This window comes from Pezoporus wallicus, unplaced genomic scaffold, assembly GCF_028554395.1.
Source record: "Pezoporus wallicus isolate ANWC-B61680 ecotype Strahan unplaced genomic scaffold, APGP_CSIRO_Pwel_v1 contig_7339, whole genome shotgun sequence".
NCBI lineage: Eukaryota > Metazoa > Chordata > Aves > Psittaciformes > Psittacidae > Pezoporus > Pezoporus wallicus.
Genome location: NW_026636333.1, coordinates 1,937,685 through 1,958,320, shown reverse-complemented (window position 1 = coordinate 1,958,320; position 20,636 = coordinate 1,937,685). Strand labels below are relative to the sequence as shown.

The following is a 20,636-nucleotide window of genomic DNA, read 5'->3' as shown; positions in this document are numbered from 1 at the left end:
CCGGGCTCAGCGGCACCCTGGGGGCGCGGCACGGGCGGCGGCGTCCCGGCCCGGGGGGGCGCGGTGGCGGGGCCGGGGGTCTCTTCCTCGCCGGGGATGCGGCTCCCCGGGGGCCGCGCCGCACGCTCCCGCCCTCCGCCCGCCGTCGACCGGGCGCCGTGCGGAGCCTCCGCCTCCCCGCAGCGGTTTCCCCCGCGGCGGGGCCGCCGCCGCCGCCGCCCCGCATGGCCAGAGCGAGCCGGCCGGGGCGCGCCGCAGCAGCCCACGGCCCCGGGGGCGCGGGGCGTCGGGCTGAGGGCGGGCAGGCGAGGCCGGCGGCCCCGGGGCCCCGCCGGGGGATGACTCAGAGCCGCGGCCCCTGCAGCGAAGCCGCCGCGCCGGGCTCCGCGCAGCGCCGCCCCATGCCCGCGCCCCCCGCCCGGGGCCGCCCGCCGCCCTCCGCGCCCGCCGCGCCGCGCACCGGATGATGCCCCCGCGGGGGGCGGCGGGCTCCTGCCGCCGGCGGCGCCTGGCGCCCCTCAACGAGGACAACGGGCGGTTCCTGCTGCTGGCCGCTCTCATCGCGGCGTACCTGAGCGCCGGCGCCACCGTCTTTTCGGCCCTCGAGAGCCCGTCGGAGGCGGCGGCGCAGCTCCGCTGGAACCGGACCCTCCACAACTTCAGCCGCATCTTCAACATCAGCCTGCCGGAGCTGCGCGCCTTCCTGCGGAGCTACGAGGCGGCTATGGCCGCGGGCATCCGCGTCGACGCCCTGCGGCCCCGCTGGGACTTCCCCGGCGCCTTCTACTTCGTGGGCACCGTTGTCTCCACCATAGGTGAGCGCCGCCCCGCCGGGGCCCGCCGGGTGGGTGCTGCGGCCGCGGTCCCCGGGGCGGTCGTTATAGCGACCAAAGTTTGGGGAGAGGCGCTGCCGCGTTGCTATGGCAACCGGGGGGGCTGCTTACAGTCCGGTGAGAGCCGGGTCCCTGACATCCACCTCACCCCGGGGTTGGGGAGTCGCGGTCCCACCTCCCTCCCCAGTGTGTGGAGCCGGGAACCGGCGCTGCGCTGCGATTCGGGTCTCGCCGGGAACAGCACCGGCCCCCGACCCCAGTAAACTTTTGGTGCGGGCACTGAGGATCCTGAGCGATAGCCGGGTTTTCGCGGTGCCTGACCGCTCAGCTTGGAACTGGTCACTGCTGGCCAAGTTAAGATGCGTACGTGAATCGAGGCATTCGCTGAACTGAGTCTCTTCCAGCTGCACCATAATACACCGTCTCCGTACGTCTCCGTACGGCTACAGCTGACCGCAATTACTTGCGTCCGATATGTGATTAGGAAGAGCTGCACTTTATGAGCAAATAGGGACTTTTAGGAGGAGGAATTATGGATTATTTTTTTTTTACTCTAAAATGACCGTTTTTTACTCTACAATATTTAAAAGCATCATTAAGAATTGTCATGTGGGAAATTTCCTTGGAGTAAAGCTGCGGCTTTCTGCTGGTGTCAGAGTGTTGCTTGAGAAATCCTGTCCCTGTGGACACCAGATCTTACCGATTTTGTCTCTCTGATGGCCAGTGTCTTAGGGCTTCTGAGTGTAAATGTCAGGCTTTATTAGAGGGACAGATGTTTATTAGAGGGGCAGAAATGCGCAGCTTGTTGTTGTGCTTAATTCATTACGTTTGGATATGGTTTTATCAATAGTAACTGATTAATAGAGTTGTGACAGTGACTGCAGCAGTGCTGACAAGTGTTGGTACTTTTTGCATCGAGTAATTCAGTTAACTTTTCAAGTACACCCAGTAGTCCAGTCTTTAAAACACCATTGTAAGTAAGTGTTAGGCTGCCTGCATCACAGTAACACAGCACCATCCCTGGAGACATTCAAGGCCAGGCTGGATGTGGTTCTGAGCAATCTGATCTAGTTGAAGATGTCCCTGCTCACTGCAAGGGAATTGGACTAGATGAGCTTTGACGGTCCCTTCCAACACAAACTATTCTATGATTTTATGATTTTTAAGAGATCAGTATGACTGACCTGAATGGATAGACGAAGTTGGTGTATTAAGAAACCCACTCTCCTTGCACCTGCTGTAGCAAACTCAGGCAATGTGTAAAGGCAAATCTGATCACTTCTTTCCAGCCCTGGATTCTCCTCCCTGTGGTTATTGAAATGAAAAATGTTTCCTCTGCATCTCCACTTCATTGCCCTGGCTGCAGTCATTTGTACCTGGGTGAAGGGAATGAGAAACTCAGCAGGGGGTTTGGCAGTCTTGACAGGTGTAAGTGGCTGAACTAAGAATTGCGTTTCTCGTAGTCCTGTAGTGCAATGTAGGGGACTGCTCTCTATAGCCAATAACATCTACATCTCTGTCCTGTGTTCAGCAGTAGCAGTCATTTTTCTCCTTCGTGCGCAAGATTGAGGCTGAAGGTTGTTTTTCCTAAGCTACAATAAAGGCCAGATTCTGCCAAGTGTCCCTCTGAGTGGTGCTTTCCTTTGGCATATTACCTGTTAGTGCTTACTCCTGGATTACTTTCAGTACTGTGAGTTCAGTGAGCCTGCTGTAGAGTGAGGTTTTGCTCCAAGTGAGGAGACGAAGGAGAAGGTGGCTGCAAGTGAAGCTGAGTTGTGCCTTTGGGCATAGTGAAGGCCATGTACCTACCTACCTGGAGTCCATTTGGTTCCTCTTCAGCTCACATGCCATATTATCCTGGTTCTGGGCAATTCCACCTGCCTTCATGTTACATTTAATTGACAAGAACACTGTCATTACTCAACCTTGCCAAGAACTGCCAGACATCTAGAGTCAAAACAACTTGCCTTCCTCAACAACTTCATCATTTACGTGTGTCAAAGCAACTTACTTACTCCAGCTAAACATGCTCCTATCCTAGTGATGCATCAGAAGGCTTTCTTACTCACTGCTTAACAAACAGCAAATAGATGCCATGTCTGTCGAGCCTAAGTCACCCACAGCTTACTCAGCCTCTTATCAGTAGAGGATTCCAACTTACAGAAAACTCGATGCGTCTTTTCAAGTCCTCACTCTGCTCTCACTGGTTTTAATAGAACTACTAAATCCTTTGTATATAGGCATCAAAATAAAGTCACCCAGGGACAGGGCTGCAAGCTCTCCTGGGCTTTGTGTAAGCTGAACAGAGGGAGGGAGGCTCCAGTTCTTCATCCTTCTGTGAACACAAGGGTTAGGCACCATTTGGCTTGGAGAAGACTTCTCCATCCATCCTTCTTGAGCAGAGCCTCTGCTGAGCAGACCGTCTTCCCTTCGTTAGGTGCTTTGTCTTCTTGTACTTGCCTGGTTGCAGTTCTGCATCTTCCCTAATTACACAGGGACACAATCAAACCCTCTGGGTGAGAAAGAAACATGTTAGTGAGGTCTTTAAGAAATGGAAGAGAGTAAAAGTGAAATGTTAAGTCTGATCCTAATGCATTTCCCTGAATAGCCCACAAAGCAAGTGGCTTGCAGTCCATAAATCACCCTCTTGATAGCACTCTGGGCATTCATTTTTTTTATTATTGCATTGTTTGTGGTTGAATAATGAAATGTTGAGTCTGTTTTTCATTAGACATATCCCAGTTTTCAGAGCTATGTAAGAAAATTCTTCAGTCTAATTTCTGATGGCTTGCTGTCAGTCGACACCACTTATTCAGTCACTATTTTCACTTCAAAAGGTATTTTTTGTAGGCAGTTATTACTGTTCTGATTTCTTTAAGGAACAGCAAGGTGACATTTATTCTTGAGTCACTGGTCTAACTGGCAATAGACTTTCAGTTGAGTTTTTTCTTTCCTTCCCAGAGTTCAAATCACAAAACCCCAGGACTTTGTTAAGGACTCAGGTCAGTTTTCTTCCTGGTAAAATGTTGCAGAGTACAGCATAGTTGATCATAGTTTTCCCCAGATTCTGGTAGCATAGATTCAGTCTGCACAGCACATAAGGCGGCTCTGGGTGCCTGAAGCTCTGGATTTCTAATGCAGTCCATGAGCCTAGACACTACCTCCAGATTTCTTTCCCTCTTTTAGGTGCCTATCCAGTAAAACATACTGAGACATCAGCTTAATAAATTTGGATTTTAAGCTTCTTATGTGTAAGTACACACATTTCAAACATCAAACAATACAATTGTTTTATAGAAATCTGTATCAGGCATTAAAATTGAGCTCCAAAGAAGTACTCCAATATGTAAAAGTGACTTTTCAACCTAATGTTTTTAAGAACCACTTATACTGTGTGTGGATTGTGTTGGGATGGAACATGTCTGGATTACGGGTGCTTGAGAAGGGCTCTTGGGAAGAAAAGGTGCAAAGACCTTCTCTCTGCACAGCTGTGTGAGAGTTACAGGTGCTTAGGTCACAGTGTGTAGGAGTGAGCCGGACTGTTTATACTTGCCTTATCCCTGAAGTATCCCATTAAATGACTCAGTATTTGGATGGACTGACAATTCCACCAAAAGGGATGGGACACGCTCTGCTCTTAAAGAGGTGAGGCACAGCCCTACAGTGAGATGAGAGACAGGGCTTAGAAGTCCATGAAGAACAACCATGTAATGAGAGATGTATTTTCTACCAGCTAACTAGCTCCCAGCAGCTGCTCTGTCCTTGCTTAGCGTGTTGGCTGGGTTAGAACTTCTTCTCCCTGGCTACTCTGTAGACACCCAGCATATCCAGCACATCATCTCTGCTTGTGCTCCACAACCTAGGCACCAGAACCACTCACTTCTAAACTATCCTCTGGCTCTGTGTTGTAGTCTTCTGAGAAAATCCGGATGTCCAGATGTGCTGAAGGTGATAATTCAATAGAAGTGATGTGCAAAAGGCAGTTGGACAGCCCAGCAAGTGCATGGTAAGATGTTGGGGAGGGAGTGAGCCCGCCTGAGAGCAGGCACTTCAGATGGTAATTTGGCAAGAAATTCCACAAACAACCCAGATGGTCTGTAGACTTTAAGGGGAAAATATATTTGTCCTGTCTTCATTGTTGTATTTCAGGATATGAATTTGAGCTGCAACTGGGGAAGGTTCTGGCTCTCTGTGGATGCAATTTCACTGTCTGTATGGCCAACATAAACCAAAGGGTGACAGTCAAACCAGAGTGTGCAGCTGATCAGCGTCAGTGTTCTGCTTTCTCAGGGCTCTGCAGTTCTCCAAGGCTTGTACAGGAAGCTTTTGCAGAGGGTTCAGATTAGAGGGCAATGACCCGTAGGATTGACTTTCTTGAAGTTAAAAAATAACCAAGCAAAAACCAAATGAGAAAGCAGTTGGAAGAGCAAGTGGTATTGTTAAGCTGCAGTGTCAGGTTATTTGTCTTTGCTATCCTATACGTGGTCTGCAGCCAGCATGAGAGTGTGTTTCAGCTTGGTGTGCTGTGACCAGATCTGATTCCATAGCCACATGTGATCAATGTACCAGTGGATTTCCAGAAGTTATTTTCTCAAGTAATCTTGATGAGGGACAGAGAACAAGATGCTCACTCAGCAGGTCAGTGATCAGCATATTTCTGTGGAGACAAGTGATACGATACTGATTTTCCTCAGATGAAGATTTGGCACCGTAGCAATGTTTTCTGCTTGCCACAGCTGCATAGGACTATTAACTTCTTAGGGTGCCACTGATAGGGATTTCCTAAATGTGTGGCGTAAATTGGGTGCCCTGAGCAGAAAAGTAATCTAAATCACAGCTTGCCTTCTTGTTGGGAGCAGCAACAGGAAACTTTATTTGGGTTACATCCATGTAATTATGCAGATGACTTGAGGTGTCTTCACTGAAGGGTTGCGATGAAATAATTTTGATCCTAAATTTATTGGGTTTTTATTCTGGAAGGCAGGACAGAGGAGCCCCAGTACTTTAAGTAAGGCCCTTCTTAAAAGACAAGAAGTTTTCTGAAAATACTATTTTAGTCAGTACTACTTAGGGTTTACCTGCCCTTGGAGGGTTATGCCAGACCCACAAAATGAAGCTATTACTGTGCTTCAGTCATCTAAACTGAGTCCTGCAGAGCACATCAACTCAGATTACTTAATCTGCGAGTTTCAGAGGTTTCTTAAATATTAAACCCTATGAAAGCAAGAATTTCAGAACACTAACATCAGTAAGGTAGAGATCTAATTGTTGTTTTATGGCTGAAGATGTTAAGTCAAAGATAACCAGATTAGATTTCTTTTTTGCTGTAGCTGTGGAGTTCGGGGTGCTCAGCTGATGGACGCACTGAAACCTGCGGTCTCCAAACTGAATGTCAACCAGCACAGCATCTTAGTGTAGTCACCCAAAAAACCCTATAGGCTGTCTATAACATCAGGGAATAAAGAATATTCCCAGCATCGCAGGTCCCACATCTCACAAGTCGGGGGAAGTTCTGTATTACTATGTGCTGGTTCAGGTTCTAAACAAAGACAAACCGGAGTTTGTAATCAAGGCTTCTCCATTGTTGCGGCGTTCACTCAGGTAATTGAGGGAGCAATGTCTACTTAGTGGACACTTAGCACAGCACTCAGTCTGGTTTTCATTGGTAGTCCTGCTGGGCAGCCAGTACCTGTGTTTCAGTTCCCTGTGCACTTACCAGAGCGTAGAGATGTGATTGCAAACCAAATGGTGGTGGGCCAAAATACCGCTTTGACAGCTCTCCATCCACGGAGGTGACACACATGGCTCCAGCCAGTCCATCTTTATCACTAAGCAACCACCCTGTGAACCAGATGCCATGCCTGTAATAGCAGTGAGGACAGAGTAATTGCTGGGCTTATCAGCTGCCCTGTTTACTGTGGGCTCATAAATGCAAATCCTGCCTGAAATCCTACAGGATGTGTTCCCATGGAGCCTGCCTGGTCTCTAGCCTCTGCACTCCCCCTTTTCTCTTGGGGATATTCCCTCTTCCATTCTCTTCAATCTCACCTAATGCTCCCCTGTCACCTGCCTTTCCCAGGCACTCTTCATTTCTCCAGCTTCTGCTGGTTGCCTCCCAGTTAGCATGCCCTCCTCTGCCGGTGGTTTGCTTGCTTGATTCGGTTTTGAATATTTGTTTGATGTCTTTGTTTCAAGTTAACAACTACCAAAAGAATTCAGAAGTAAAGCTTTATGGTTCCTTTGTGTTCCTCATTAGACCTGTCCCTCTTCCCTGGGGTTAGTGCTGCTCTTGACCCTCGTTTCTTTTTGCAGTATTTCCTCCTTCTACAACTGTCTTCAGTTTGACACAGCTCATACACACTTCAGCATTTTGTCTCGCTTTTACTGGGGGGTCATCTTTGCAAGCACGCTGCCTTGCTTTTATGTGAACTTTAACTGCTCTTCATCGTGGAGAGAAGAGGAGAACAATTACAGGATAGATTTGCTGGCAATTCATGTAACAATATGCACCGCTGGTGTGCTGGAAAATACAGCATCATATCTTTATTTTAATGAACGCAGTATTACCCTGTCTTTGCAGGTACTGAAGTCAATGAGAATTTTAGCTCATGCTGTAGTAGCATCAGGGTTAGAGCAACAGACAACCGACTCTGAACATTTAATCATGCAATTTTTATCATGATAACAGCTTGATACTAATGGAACCATAGCCTGTACCTGCCTGAGCATCGCTTACCTTTATCAAAAGAGACAGTTTTCATATTGTGTCAGCTCCGAGTACATATCCAAATGCATTTTGGGAGAAGATGGGTAAGGACAAGGATTAGGGGAACGTCACAGTCATCCTAAATGCAGTGCATCTTCAAAGTGATAATAAAACCTTTTGTGAATGGAAATACTGACGTAACAAACAGAATTATAATCTAAGGGGCAATTACATAGCAATCCAGACAAATCAGATAGGTTTAATTTTGTATCTCCTCAATAGCTTGCTTCTGCTGAAGTCAATAGTAGACCAGTCTAAGAGCTTGAGGAAATCCTGCCTTATTCATTTTATTGGCACGCTAGGCATAACAAATGTAAGCCTGATGTTGCGAGCCCTTGTCATTACTGTAGGTAATACATCTCCCTGAGCTCAGTGGATCTGTTGGTGGCAATGGGTGGTACGTACCTAGCTGTAGACGTGGGGAGGTTTCAATGCAGTCTCTCTTGAATCAAATGAGAAGCAGCAAATTGAATCTAATTGCATTAGATGAGGCAAAGCGTTAGGAGCCTTTTCAAGTAATTAAAGCTTTGGAGTGGAATAAGGTAAGAAATTGAACGGTTTGATGTTAATGTATTACTTACATGGGTGAGGCACTGCTATTGCCCGTGTTTAAAAATCCATAGTAAGTTCTCCATACTTGTTGATGAAAAAAGCAATAATACCTTCATACCCACAGTGATTCTTCAACAAATGTTAACCTTTCTGAGCTTGTAGCATTGCAGCTTCTTACCCTTTAGGAATGATGGGCCGAGTATTCATTAAGTCTTACGGAGGCAGATTTAATCACAGCAGAAATAGCAGCTAAGGGGAGACTTGTGCACATGAGAACTGGGTGAGAAACTAATTCAGGTAATTTCAATTAAAAAGGAAACCAGATAAAATCCTTTTGGTTCTTCATTATTGAATATTCTGTCATCTCTTTGCTCACACCGGGTCTTGTGCAAGCAGTATATCCCTCTCCTGAGGACAGACAAAAAGTACACTGTCGTTTGTGTTCAGTGTGTGTGAAGCCAAATCTACTTTAAGTCCTTCAGCGTTGGAATTCACCGCGGTGTAAAGACCTTAAATCCAAATTATGATTTTAATGAGAGGGGCAGAAGGAAGCTGTTTGATAAAATGATCTGTCCATTTACAAAAACTGCTACTGGCAGAACTGCGACGACCAGGACAATCGCAGATAAAATGATCTTGGTAACGTGGGAAAGTTGCTCAGAGTCATTACATTTGGAAGTGGTCAAGGGAAATGCGTACTAAGGAAGGATGAGTTAAATGCAGAAATAGAAAGTGAGAAATGAGTGGTTAGTCAGCACTCCAGTCACCCTGTATTTCTATTACTTAAAATTAGGTCTTTGTGCGTTTGTGAAGGAGTTGGAAGAGCTGCTTGAGCAAAAAGATACTTGAGAATTTGTTTCTTTGCATACAGCTGGAGCTTTCTGAAATAAAGGACTCATGAAATCATATTTAAACCATTAAGAAGTTGAAGTAGATTTATCAGAGCTCTTTAATTAAATTGCAACTGTAGACGTTTGTATAGAGATTTGGAGGAAAAAAAAACAAAATAGTGGAAAAGATGTTTGTATGTTTAAGGTCTTTTTAGCCTATAGGTCCATCTTTATAGGCTAACTCTTTGTAAAGCAGAACAGCTGAGCCAGCTGTCAAGAAATGGATGTTCTCTGAATACAGTAACTGATGCTTCTTCTCACAAACAATGGTGGCAGAAGAAACCATTTGACAGCCTTTCTCATCTGTAAGGCTTAGAAAGCCCAGGAGTGATATCTTGTTTTATTAGACTTACCTGGGGAAATATGACATACACCCCAGACCACTTGTGAAATTCAGATAATGCCGTTTCTTAGCCTGAAAGGAGAAGTGTTGTAAGGTGTACTGGCACTGGAGTGGCAAGTTCAAGTATTCTCTCAAAGCCCCTAATGTCTCGAGACTATAACAAAATAATTTGGAAGTCATTGTTCTTTTCCCTGTGCAGTTTAAAAAAAAAACAAACAACCAACCCCAAAACCCTAAACATTTTGCATAACCTTGGGTCTACTCAGGCACCTGCAACCCAATGACAGGTTTCAAAAACCAGCAAAAGCAGGTGTGAATGCTAATGTTTGTAACACTCCATTTGAAGTGACAGAGCATAAGTTTCCTGTTAGGGTGTTGCTTAGAAACACAATTATCCACACAAAACACATTCTCAAAATCATAGGAAAATAAGAGTCGAAGCAGCCTTAAAGGATCAAAAATCAAGATTGTGAGAGAAGTTGACTTCTGAAGCAATGTTTGTCTCATCAGCTGCATGAAGACTGTAGGAAGATGTCAGAGTATGGCTTCAGATGTTGGACTCAACAGAGAGAAGGAAGTGGCCACTCTTGTGGTCCATGAGCTATACCTTCATGTACATCCGTGGTCACTGAGATGGACTTTGTATACTTCTTGGCTAGCATGCTTTTGTTTTCTGCTGGTTTTTGAAAACAGTTACTCTAAATTGAGGGCTCTTTCCTGTGTCTGATAGTGTCTCAGCAACCTCTGTGGTTTAGCTGAGGTTTGGCACTGCAGTAAGACAAGGCAGATGCTTTTGCACCCAATCTGGAATGTGAGCAGGGGTTTGATACAGCCCCAACAGCTGCTAATGTAGGATTTTGAAGACCCTTAGCCTCTAGTGCAAGAAAGTTTTTCTATAGTAATATAATTTACTCAAACAACAGAGGAGCCTGTGAGCTATATTTTCTCATTATTAACATCACCACCATTTCAGAGAAGATCATGGCAAAATGGCTTTCCCCAGCTGTTAGGATAAGGAGGGAAAGAAAACAAGGGATAAGACCCTGCAATCATCATGTGAGGAAGCAGCTCTGGACGAGCTGAGGTTTAGGTCACAGGGATTCAGGGTGCAACCAGAAGAGTGTCTTGCTTTCATCCCCATTGTCTGGAACTCTTTCTTTGTGAAGTGGTTTAGGACTAATGTAGCCAACACTAACCCATATTCTTCCTGTTTTAACAAGCCATTAGAGCCCCCACTGTGCCAAGGGGCAGAGTAACTGACAGAGAGGGTTTAGTATCATCTTGCTTAAGATTTGCCCAAGAAAGGCAGCATAAAATGAAGCAAATAGTTTCAGTCTTTGTAACTGTAAACCAAGAGTTTAACAGACAAGATTATATTATTTGACAGCAATAAAACCTGAAGCGTTGGAAGAAAGATTATTTATGAATGATATATAGAGAGGAATATTAATAGAGAGGGAATACTGTCATGCCAGGTGACATCTCCATCCCTTTACAGTGAAGAGGCAGGAAGAGTCATGTCAACTTGTAAGTCCTGACTTTTTTTGTGCAGTTTGAATTCTTTCTCTTCTGAGTTTCATCCTTCTCCAAGCTTCATTCTCCATCATCTCCTCATGATGGGGCCCCTGGAGAGGGCCTCTGTCCTTCATTATAAATTGTGTTCTGTTGCAGTAGGATTAACCAGAAAACCCAAACATAAGCTTGCCAAAGATTCCGGGCCTCAAGCCCGTGACTTTCCCCATTTGGCGCAAGTCAGTCCCCATTTGCTTGCACAAGGTACATAGAGGAGCAGCCAGCCCCAGCCAGAGAACTGTAAAACTGATTTAGAGACACTTTGGCTTCTTCCTGAGCTTGGTTCTGCGCCAGAGCAGCTTGGCCAGACCTGATGATCAGCCTTCTTCTGTATTTATTGGGCTGTGCCTCTATGATAATGGCATTTTGTAGTGAGCAAGGGTGGCCTTGTTTAGTCTTTGGTATGTGCTTTCTTCTCACACTGTACACAGAAAGGGCAACATGCAGTACAACTGAGAAAAATAAGCTTGCCTACTTGTAAATAAACAGAACAAGAGTGCTGGTGCAGCTGCAGCTCCAGTCTTTCTCTTTTTAAGGGTCGTTTATCACTCAGGTTCACAAAAGTTAAGCCACTTGAGCTGATAGCATGCACCTCCTAAGTACTCACTAGAAACTGAAGATCTTCCCTGGCAAGCTCACCTAGAAGGTGTCAGCATAGAAAAACACACTCGGGAAGCATGCTATGATCAGCAGCCAGGTTTTGAGGAGGTTATTACTCTCCCCTTTCCTAGGGGATCTTAGGGGGCACTCCCAATGCCTTAGACCGCATCAAGGGTTCTGAGAAGAAACATCACCCTTAGTCTTCTCAGGTCCAGCATATCCTTCATCCTAAATACATTATTCCAAATCTTATCATGTGTGAGACCTTCTCTGTAGGGCATAGGGTCCCCTCTTCACCTGCCTACTGATATGGCCAGGTATCAGCCACGCATGGCAGCACCTCCACATGCAAGGACCCTGCCTCTGGGGTCAGGATTCATATTCCCATCAGAGGAGGTTTCCTTGCAGCTTCATAGCCCCCAGGCTGCCCTGTCTCCACTATAGCAGAGATCCGCCACCACCTTATCCCCTCCAGAATTTCCTCTCCAGGGCACCCACGTGCCCTCTTCAAACCCAGGACCACAGCCACCGGCGCCTCTCGTACCTCCACGGCCCTCTCCATCACACCACTCCGTTGCTGGTGCCTCCTGCTCCATTTCCACAGGGCAGTCCCTTCATGGCATCCTGCTGCTTTCCAGGGATGCCCATGGGAATGCAAACCACTTGCCCATGAGCAGCAATCACAGGTTGCCAGAGAAGTGGGGAAGTCCTGGCATTCCTGCCCTGATGCGGCTGCCATGCTGCTGTCCAGCCCTGTTTCTCATCCTCACCAAGTCACTGTTGGGTATAATTTTAGGTTCATCTTTGTCATTCACCTCTGCAGGAAAATATTGTTACCTCTCGGTCTCTTTATGCTTTTCACATGCACCTAGTAACTAGCAACCATTTATTAGCTTCATCTTTTAGTTATTTAATGTCACAGTTGCCAAGTTAATCACTTTTTTTTTTCTTTTCAAGGAAGCTTTGGTTATTTTAGGCTGGCAATTCTATTAACTCTTTTAAAAACCATTATGTTATAAAGAGGAACGATAGTGTGGCCATGACCTTTCACATTGTGATTTAAATCACAGCCAGTAGGGAAACGCTGAGGGTGATTGATTCTGGTGTTCGCTGGTGTTGTACATCGCAGCGCTTTGGATGACCAATAACCTGTTCACAGTTGTGTGTAAACAGAATAGAATTGGTCCTGTGGCAAGCTGTTAATAGTTGCCTGCAGCTTCTTGAAACTCCATAGTGTTCAATTAATCATCTCCTGGCTCTGTTCTGCCAGTGTGACTCCTTTGAGTAGCAGTTGTCTCAAGTACCTGACAAGTATTTCACCGAGGAGGAAGTAACAAGGAGCAACAGCGATGACCTGGACATGCATTGAGTTTATCATGGTGCTTTTTCAGGTCACAGAGTAGGCATCTTTTCCCATAGTCTCTGGCGGATTGGGTGCATGTGTGCACATTTTCATGTACCAAACACTTAGAGGAGTTGGGGAGAACAAAGACCTGCTTTAGCTCCCCCTGGTTCACCAAGCAGATTTACAGGAGCTCTGACCATCTGCTTACAGTAGGCTTTGGGGAGAAAAGTCCATGTTAACAGAATGTTAATAAGATTGGAAAAAAAAAAAAATGAAATGCCAGGAACAGCCTGCTTATTCAACTTGAAGTGGTTTACCAAGGATGGGTAGATGGGTGATCCTTATGAGTCCCTTTCAACTTGAGATATTCTGTGATTCTATGATGGATGGATGATAGACAGGGAGACTATGGGGCTTTGAGCAACATGATCTAGTGGAAAATGTCCCTGCCCATGGCAGGGGGGTTAGAACTAGGTGATCTTTAAGGTCCCTTCCAACCCAAACCATTCTATGATTATGGGAGTTGCATAGTTACTCAGTGTTTTCTCCATGGGATACCTATTCCAGTGCATGGGTCACCAAGGACTGCAGGCTTGTGTATGATACAGGTTAGGCCAGCCCTAAAACCTGCAGTGGTGTCTCATATCTTCAGACATAGCATGGGTCTAAGTTAAAGTGTCTTAATACACAAAGTGCTGGGGCAACAACTAATATTCAGAGGCTCTGTTTCCAGAGAGTAATCTAAAGGAGATGAGATGTGATTTTACAGCGAAATTTATACTAAAGGCTCCAGCAGTGGAAAAGCTCTAAAAAAAATTACAGTTTGAGCCCAAAGGGGGGTATTTTAATAAAATATTTTAATACCTGCTGAACCCAGGACACAGGCTGACAAAGATGTTAAAGGGAAAGGAAGTTTTTCATTTGTAGTCTGAAAATGCAAAGCCAGGTGGAAAAACTGCCTTGTGGAATTCTCGCTCCTAGGGCAAAAGCATTGGATGCAGCAGGTTTCCATCTGTGGCAGTTTTGTCGGCTCTGAGCTGTGACCGTGTATCCAGGGCAACTGTTTCTGTGTGTTGGGTGGTAAGGAGCTGTAGAATAAATGAAAGGTAGTTGTGAAATACACAGGTATGACTGTCGAGCAAGGATGATGAAATATTAACAGCTGGCAAAGGGGTTGAAGGGAGCACCAGAACCCAAATTCGGAATATGGCGTTTCGTTCTTTGATACGGTGTATGTTAACTTAGTAAAGTCCAACCAAGACTATTGGAAAGCCATGAAATAAAGCAAGTGTGGAACAGAGATGAAACAAATTGGTTGCTCCTACTTTATGTGTCTGTGTTCTGTAACCCCCATCTATCAGGGACCAGTCTTGGATAGGAGCTTAGTCATTACGGTGCGAGAACTTCTTTCCATCTGGAAGCAGCATTCTAGTTATGGGGGGTTTCTGTTTATTACTGAAAAACCATTTGTTTAAAAAGTTATATTCAGCAATTTTAGTTTCTTTTGATTCCTTTAAATGTAACTGCATTATACTTGCATAATGGTACGGAGGTGATGCTAGTCTCATGATTAAAGTACTCTGGGATTTAAAATGATTGCTCATTTGTGCTGACTTGGATGTATGAGCCAAGTCTCATGGCAGGAAAGCTGGTTAAGAAGAGCTGGGGGGCTGGCTGAAAGAGGCAGGGACACGCTGCCATGGTAAAGGCTGGAAGAGTTTCTTATATTCTGTTTTCGGGGTGAAAACTTTCTTCATTCTCTGGGTAAATAGGCAACTTTAATGGAAAATTTTCACTCCCTTTTATCTCAAAGTAGAGTAAAACAACTGGCCTGAAAGTAGAGCTCACAGGTACTAAAGCTGCTGCTATTCCTTTTTGTCCTCTGGCATCAAACCTCTTTTACCCATAAGAAAATAGGGAAAAGAAAAGAAAGCAGGAGCAACAGGAATCGTATCACGTATTTGTGCAGTCTCACTGCCTCTGGATTCCATCACCAGCTTAAGTGAGTTAAAAATCCAGATGAGCGGAATAGTAACCGCAAAACCTATTATGCAAGGCAGGATGAGGGACTCGTCAATGGCCAGCACTTACCCATGAGGGGCTGCTGAAGGGTGTTACCTGAGAGTTTTTATCACCTCTAATTCTGTTTGTCTGGGGAGAAGTAGTATTGAACAGCTGAAATTAATGCTGCCATAGAGCTTGTAGAGACAAGAAGTGGTGAGGTAGATTAGGGCAGAATTATCATGAGGGAGGTTGAAATCCTGTGTCTGTTCCACACAGAAATCAACCTCAAGGTACCTGTGCAATACGTGTCAAGGCCACCAAGAAATGCAGAGCATCTCTCTTGGAAACACAGACAGTTCTGGATGAATTTGTTTCACCCTGACGACATGATGTACTTACCTTAGAGCAGGGCCTGAGCTCAGAGGTGTTGTACAGAACATACCAGGACTAATGCCTTACGGTCCAGGTGGTGTTGAAGGGACAAACACAGCTAACAAAAGAAGACGCTGCACAAAAAGCACGAGTGCGCTTCTATCTGCTAGCTGTTGACCTGAAGTTGCTGTGTTTGCCTAGTCTTACTTTTTGCCTGGTTTATGTATTTGTTAGCACTCTCATGGCTGTGATGGGTCCTTTCACCTTGCATAGCTACATGCTCAATAATGCGTCAGAAGATCTTGCTTAAACAAACCTCATCAAAAATACAAAACTTCACCACCTCTCATGAATGATCCCCAGCAAATACTAAAAAGCTTCAGCACATTTACAACTTGATCCAAACTGTCACTATTTCTCTTTTTTTTTAATTAATAAATGTGTCTAGCCATATGTGTGACAATAAACCCATTTATTTTGATGGTGATGTTCACATGCTCGCTGTGAAGCACATGTTCAAATGTTTTGCTGACAAGGCATGGGCTAACAGATGCTTTCTCCATAACGAGCTGGCCGTATATCCTTAGCTGGCAACCACAAGCTCCGTGGCTTCTTCTAAGGACCAGGAACTGGTGGGTATTCATCATCATATGAGAAGGCTTCTGCAAGCAACCAGCCCAACCCAGGTAACAGCTTCACCCCATAGAGGAGGAGGAACTGAGGAGAGCTTCCCAGTCACGCATGTTAAGCCTGGAAGCCCGAGGCAGGCTTCATGAGGTGTCCTCAAAGGTGGTCTTTTAGCATGACAAAACAGAGAGGCTGTGGGTCCAGAAAGCAAAATCTGAGGACCTTTTTGCTAATGTTTTATTTTCTGGTAATACTGTGCAGGTTTTTCACTGTCCTTTGCAGAAAAGACTGTTTCTGCTGTGAAGAAACCGATGGTGCAGTATAGTCCGAATTACTGGCCCACAGTTGTTCCCAAGCATGCCAGATCTGTTGTGAAAGTAGAACCACCTCCTTCCTCGTGCACCTTCCTGGCATTGAAAAGACATTTCCAAGTTTACTTTTCATGAGCGTTCCCATTCTTGTATCGACAAATGCAGAATGCTGTATCAGTGAAGCACACAGGTAGCACAAATAAATTACCCAGAAAAGTAGAGTCATTGCAAAAATAAATCAATGTATTTCAAGCAGCAGTGTCATCTGATTTTCCGGTTCTGTTTAAAGCTGCATCATGATGATAAACTGGGTTTAGTGATGTCATTATGCTCTATACCAGAAGTTTGTATTCACAAACTGCCATTGATGTGGTCAGATGTTGATATTCACCTCCCTGAATATGTTACTTGCTCAGCATTTATACAGAACATTAAGGTGAAGATGTTTTGGCATGCGGATGTGTCACACACCATTAATTTAGATTAAATGTGGTTATTTATTCATGTGGCACCACATTTAGCCATGAACAAATAAAAGCAGCCTGAACAACTGAGCATTTTTATGGGGAAGAAGAGCAGGACAAGGACAGTAGTTACAGGATTGAGTTTCAGAGATAGGATGTGAAATACATGTTATTATTTTTCATAAAATAACTGGTATCAGCAAATAACATGGAGCAAACTTACTGTATCTGCATGCAAGTTTAAGATCGCTTTTGCTGTTATTTAAGCATCTGTAGCTACAAGGCACTACTACTTATATAGAAAAGTAGGTGTATGAATAATGTCAAAATACAATTCTTGTAAAGAGGAGGTGAATTAATATTGCTGCTGTCTCTTTCCTGAGTTTGCATACTCTGATTTTCCTATTTAACTGTGCAGCAGTGTTTTTTGCCTGCTGCAATTACCAGTCTGCCAGACAGCTCTGCAGTGTGGGTATCTCGCTGATGGCTTTTCCTTCCGTGGTGGTATCAGGTGGGCTGGCCGCAGTTGGGATTTGGTTAAGGCTTTAAAGTGCTGTTATTTTAAAAACAATATTCAGTATTTGGGAGTTGGTTTTTTTTTCCCTGTTTTACAACATGAAAATTCTCATCTTCTCGGGGAATGGTATAATCAGACCTTGGAAACAAAAGCGTTACGCTGGGTTACAGCTTGTAACAGAGCTTAAGCTTTCCATCAGGTCATGCTGACTCATACATGTGGGAGCAGAGAAATGGCCTCTTCACCTCATCTGGAGAGGTTTGGACTCAGGAATGCTTTCACTTGTATTTACTGAGTGGTAATATGCTGCCTTTCATCTCTGCGAGGAGTTTTTACTTGCTCTTGAGTTTTAGTCTCTTGTTGGGCTTACTGGTGCCTTCTTCATTCTTAACAAAACTTGGTTTCATGTTGGCCTAAGCTGACTTAGGTATAGCATGTCTTTTGTCCGGTGGGATGGGACCTTTGTTAAGTTACATATGTCCTGAGCTTACGCGTGAAACACTGTATCATTAACATTACACATTTATCTCCACCTTAGGATTTGGAATGACCACACCAGCAACCGTGGCTGGAAAAGTATTCCTCATCGTTTATGGCCTTTTTGGGTGTGCTGGGACTATCCTTTTCTTCAACCTCTTCTTGGAGCGCATTATCTCTCTCCTGGCGTTTATCATGAAGGCATGCCATGAAAGACAGCTGAGAAGAAGCGGTCTCCTACCTCCCAACTTCCGAAGGGGGCCAGCTATGTCTGGGGTGGGCAGTCTTGTGGGCTGGAAGCCCTCCGTTTACCATGTAATGCTGATCCTGGGAATTTTTGCTATTACCCTTTCCTGCTGCGCCTCCGCAATGTACACGGCAGTGGAAGGATGGAATTACATTGACTCCTTATACTATTGCTTTGTCACCTTCAGCACCATCGGGTTTGGAGATTTGGTAAGCAGCCAAAACGCTGCTTACCAAAATCAGGGATTATACAGATTCGGAAACTTCATATTTATATTAATGGGGGTATGTTGCATATACTCTCTTTTTAATGTCATCTCAATCGTAATCAAGCAAGTTTTGAACTGGGTGTTGAAAAAATTCGAATGCAGATGTTGCCCAAAGTGCCATAAATCAAGTGCCCGCCTTGGACGTCGCAATGCCATCACCCCAGGAGCCCGCCTGCGTCGACACAACATCTCAGTGGACGCTGATGGACAGTACGACAGCGACACCGAGGGGAGGAGGCTCTCTGGAGAGATGATCTCCATGAGGGAGCTCACAGCATCCAGTAAAGTCTCCCTGGCCATTCTGCAAAAGCAGTTGTCCGAGACGGCCAACGGCTACCCGAGGAATGTCTGTATCAACACGAGACAAAACGGTTTCTCTGCAGGGGTGGGTGCTCTGGCCATCATGAACAACCGCTTGGCAGAAACGAGTGATTCTAGGTAGAGTTTTTGAAATTCCTTTTGTTTCTTTAATAAAAATAGAAAGGGGGTTAGGGTGGAATTACCACTGTAAGCTACTGGGAGGTTTTCATTTCAGAGACAGCTTTGGTATTCATTGGGTGTTCAGTTGGGGGTTTTGTAAGTCTTCTCTAATATGCAGTAACATCTTTACCGTAATGCTACAATTTTCCCCAAAGGGATTTTTGGAAGAGACTTGGATGTCTTTGGTGCAGTATCTGATGCAGTTATAGAAGGATGGTGTGCATGGTTAAGATGGTGTCAAAACCAAGATGTTGTTCTTCAGAACATTAGCCTGAGCCCAAACTCTGTGTTAATGCATAAAGTAGGCAAGTTTGGCTCCAGATTCAAACTTGGGGTTGATAAGGGTTGGCTAAACCAGTATCTCACTGTTTGTTGAAGTCTGGATCCGGCCCTGAATTTTGTACCCAGTGCTCTTCAGCAGTTCCTCATGACAGGCCTGTATATAACATACACGTAGGTGACTGCAGTTACATCAGCTTTAGGGTGATTGTGCTTCACTTGAATAATGTTGCTGACTTCAGTGACAGAGGGTTGAATGGGCTGAATTCCCCTGTCCACAAATGATGGTTTTTAGCCATTCTTGTCTGAAACACTACCTGCTACCTAACTCTTCAGGGGATTATCAGGGAAATGTGCAAAACCATTCCTACCTGCTGAATAACTGGAAACAGGCAATTGTCAACTTTGGTACTGACTTCATGTAATGCAGGAGAATCCAGTATGCACCTCTGGTGTTTGCATCACCACTGAAATGCTTATTTCATTACTTTTATATGAAAATAAGTACCTAAAATGAATGTAGACTCTCTGTGGTCCTAAATTTGCATCTTCTAGTTCTGCAATATAGTTGCAGAGATTGATGCAAATGATTTCCTTACTGTTCTTTGGGGGTCCCACAAATCTGTGTAGGTTATATGGAAGGGAATTGCTTTGGAACTCCCCCAGATGGCTTCCCCCCCAGAACGTTGTTACTAAGTCAGAAGTGGCTGTTACTGCTATCTTAAGTCATATTTAATGTGTCCTAGCCCCAATTGCTGAAGAACCAGAAGCAAACCAGGTCTAAGTGTCTAGTTCAGCAGGACAAATGGGTGCAAGGGAATTGCTGCGAGTCTCTTTCAGAAATAAATGCACAACTCTGGATCATTTCTCTAAATTCTCTGTCCTTTGCCACTCTTTCAGTGCTGGGAAGGTAATAAAAAGGCTTCTGCTGATTCCAGCAGAATCAAATAAGAAATAAAACTTAAGCTTAACTTCTGAGACGGGACAATGGCCTGCTCTTGAAAACCGCTTGGAAAATTGCAGGCAAGACCTTGAGTACCAGGTTGAGCACTGAAAAAGCTGGTGAAAACAAAATAGGAATAGTAAAAAAAGTTTGAAAGTATTTCCATAATGTGAGATTTCATACAGATATTTTACTCTGTTGTTTACTTACTTTACTTTGCCTTGCATGGGTTTGGGGAATCCATCATTTTTGCTTTCCTTTAGATTTGTAGTAGTGCAAAAGATTTTGGAATTTAACCTTGGAAAAGTGACTTTTAAGTTGACATTTCACACACTTGAGTCTGCCAGCTGAAGTATAGCAGTGATTGTATCTTTTGCCTAAAGGAGAAGGGATCCGAGCAGCAGATAAACCATCGCACGTGGATCCGTGTCATACTGTAAGTGTAGTCACAACTTTTATCAAGATGCATTTGGACAGAAACATGCAGTGATGTTTATGTTCTTTTCTAGCTGATACAGGCTCGTGCATAAGAGGACATGGTATTCAAGAGGCATTGATCTGGCAGGAGCTTCCTTGGTGGCAGAGAGACTCCCTAAGGCCCATGTGTCTGAGTACCTGTTTGTGTCTGAGTACCCGTTTGTGTCTGAGTACCTGTTTGTGTCTGAGTGCCTGTTTGTCTCTGTGCTCCATCTCAGATGCTACCTTTGAGTGGCCCTTTGAAGAAGCAGGCAGAGATCAGAGTGTTT

General features: G+C 44.9%; 2 protein-coding genes across 2 annotated transcripts in view; one reads left to right on the top strand and one right to left on the bottom strand.

Annotated features, from left to right (window-relative positions):
* The window catches only part of EPCAM (epithelial cell adhesion molecule), a 293,898-nt gene that overhangs the window by 184,828 nt on the left and 88,434 nt on the right, over positions 1–20,636 (bottom strand). The gene's annotated exons all lie outside the window — the stretch shown is intronic.
* KCNK12 (potassium two pore domain channel subfamily K member 12) lies at positions 436–19,558 on the top strand. The gene is made up of 2 exons (XM_057400076.1): positions 436–815; positions 17,735–19,558. The coding sequence occupies exons 1-2, from the start codon at positions 464–466 to the stop codon at positions 18,628–18,630; spliced, it is 1,248 nt and encodes a 415-aa protein (XP_057256059.1). The 5' UTR covers positions 436–463; the 3' UTR covers positions 18,631–19,558.

Bases quoted from the DNA above. Each gene is read 5' to 3' on its own strand.
- KCNK12 (XM_057400076.1), top strand. From the start codon at position 464: ATGATGCCCCCGCGGGGGGCGGCGGGCTCCTGCCGCCGGCGGCGCCTG. The intron at 816-17,734 runs GTGAGCGCCGCC...TCTCCACCTTAG, and splicing joins CACCGTTGTCTCCACCATAG to GATTTGGAATGACCACACCA.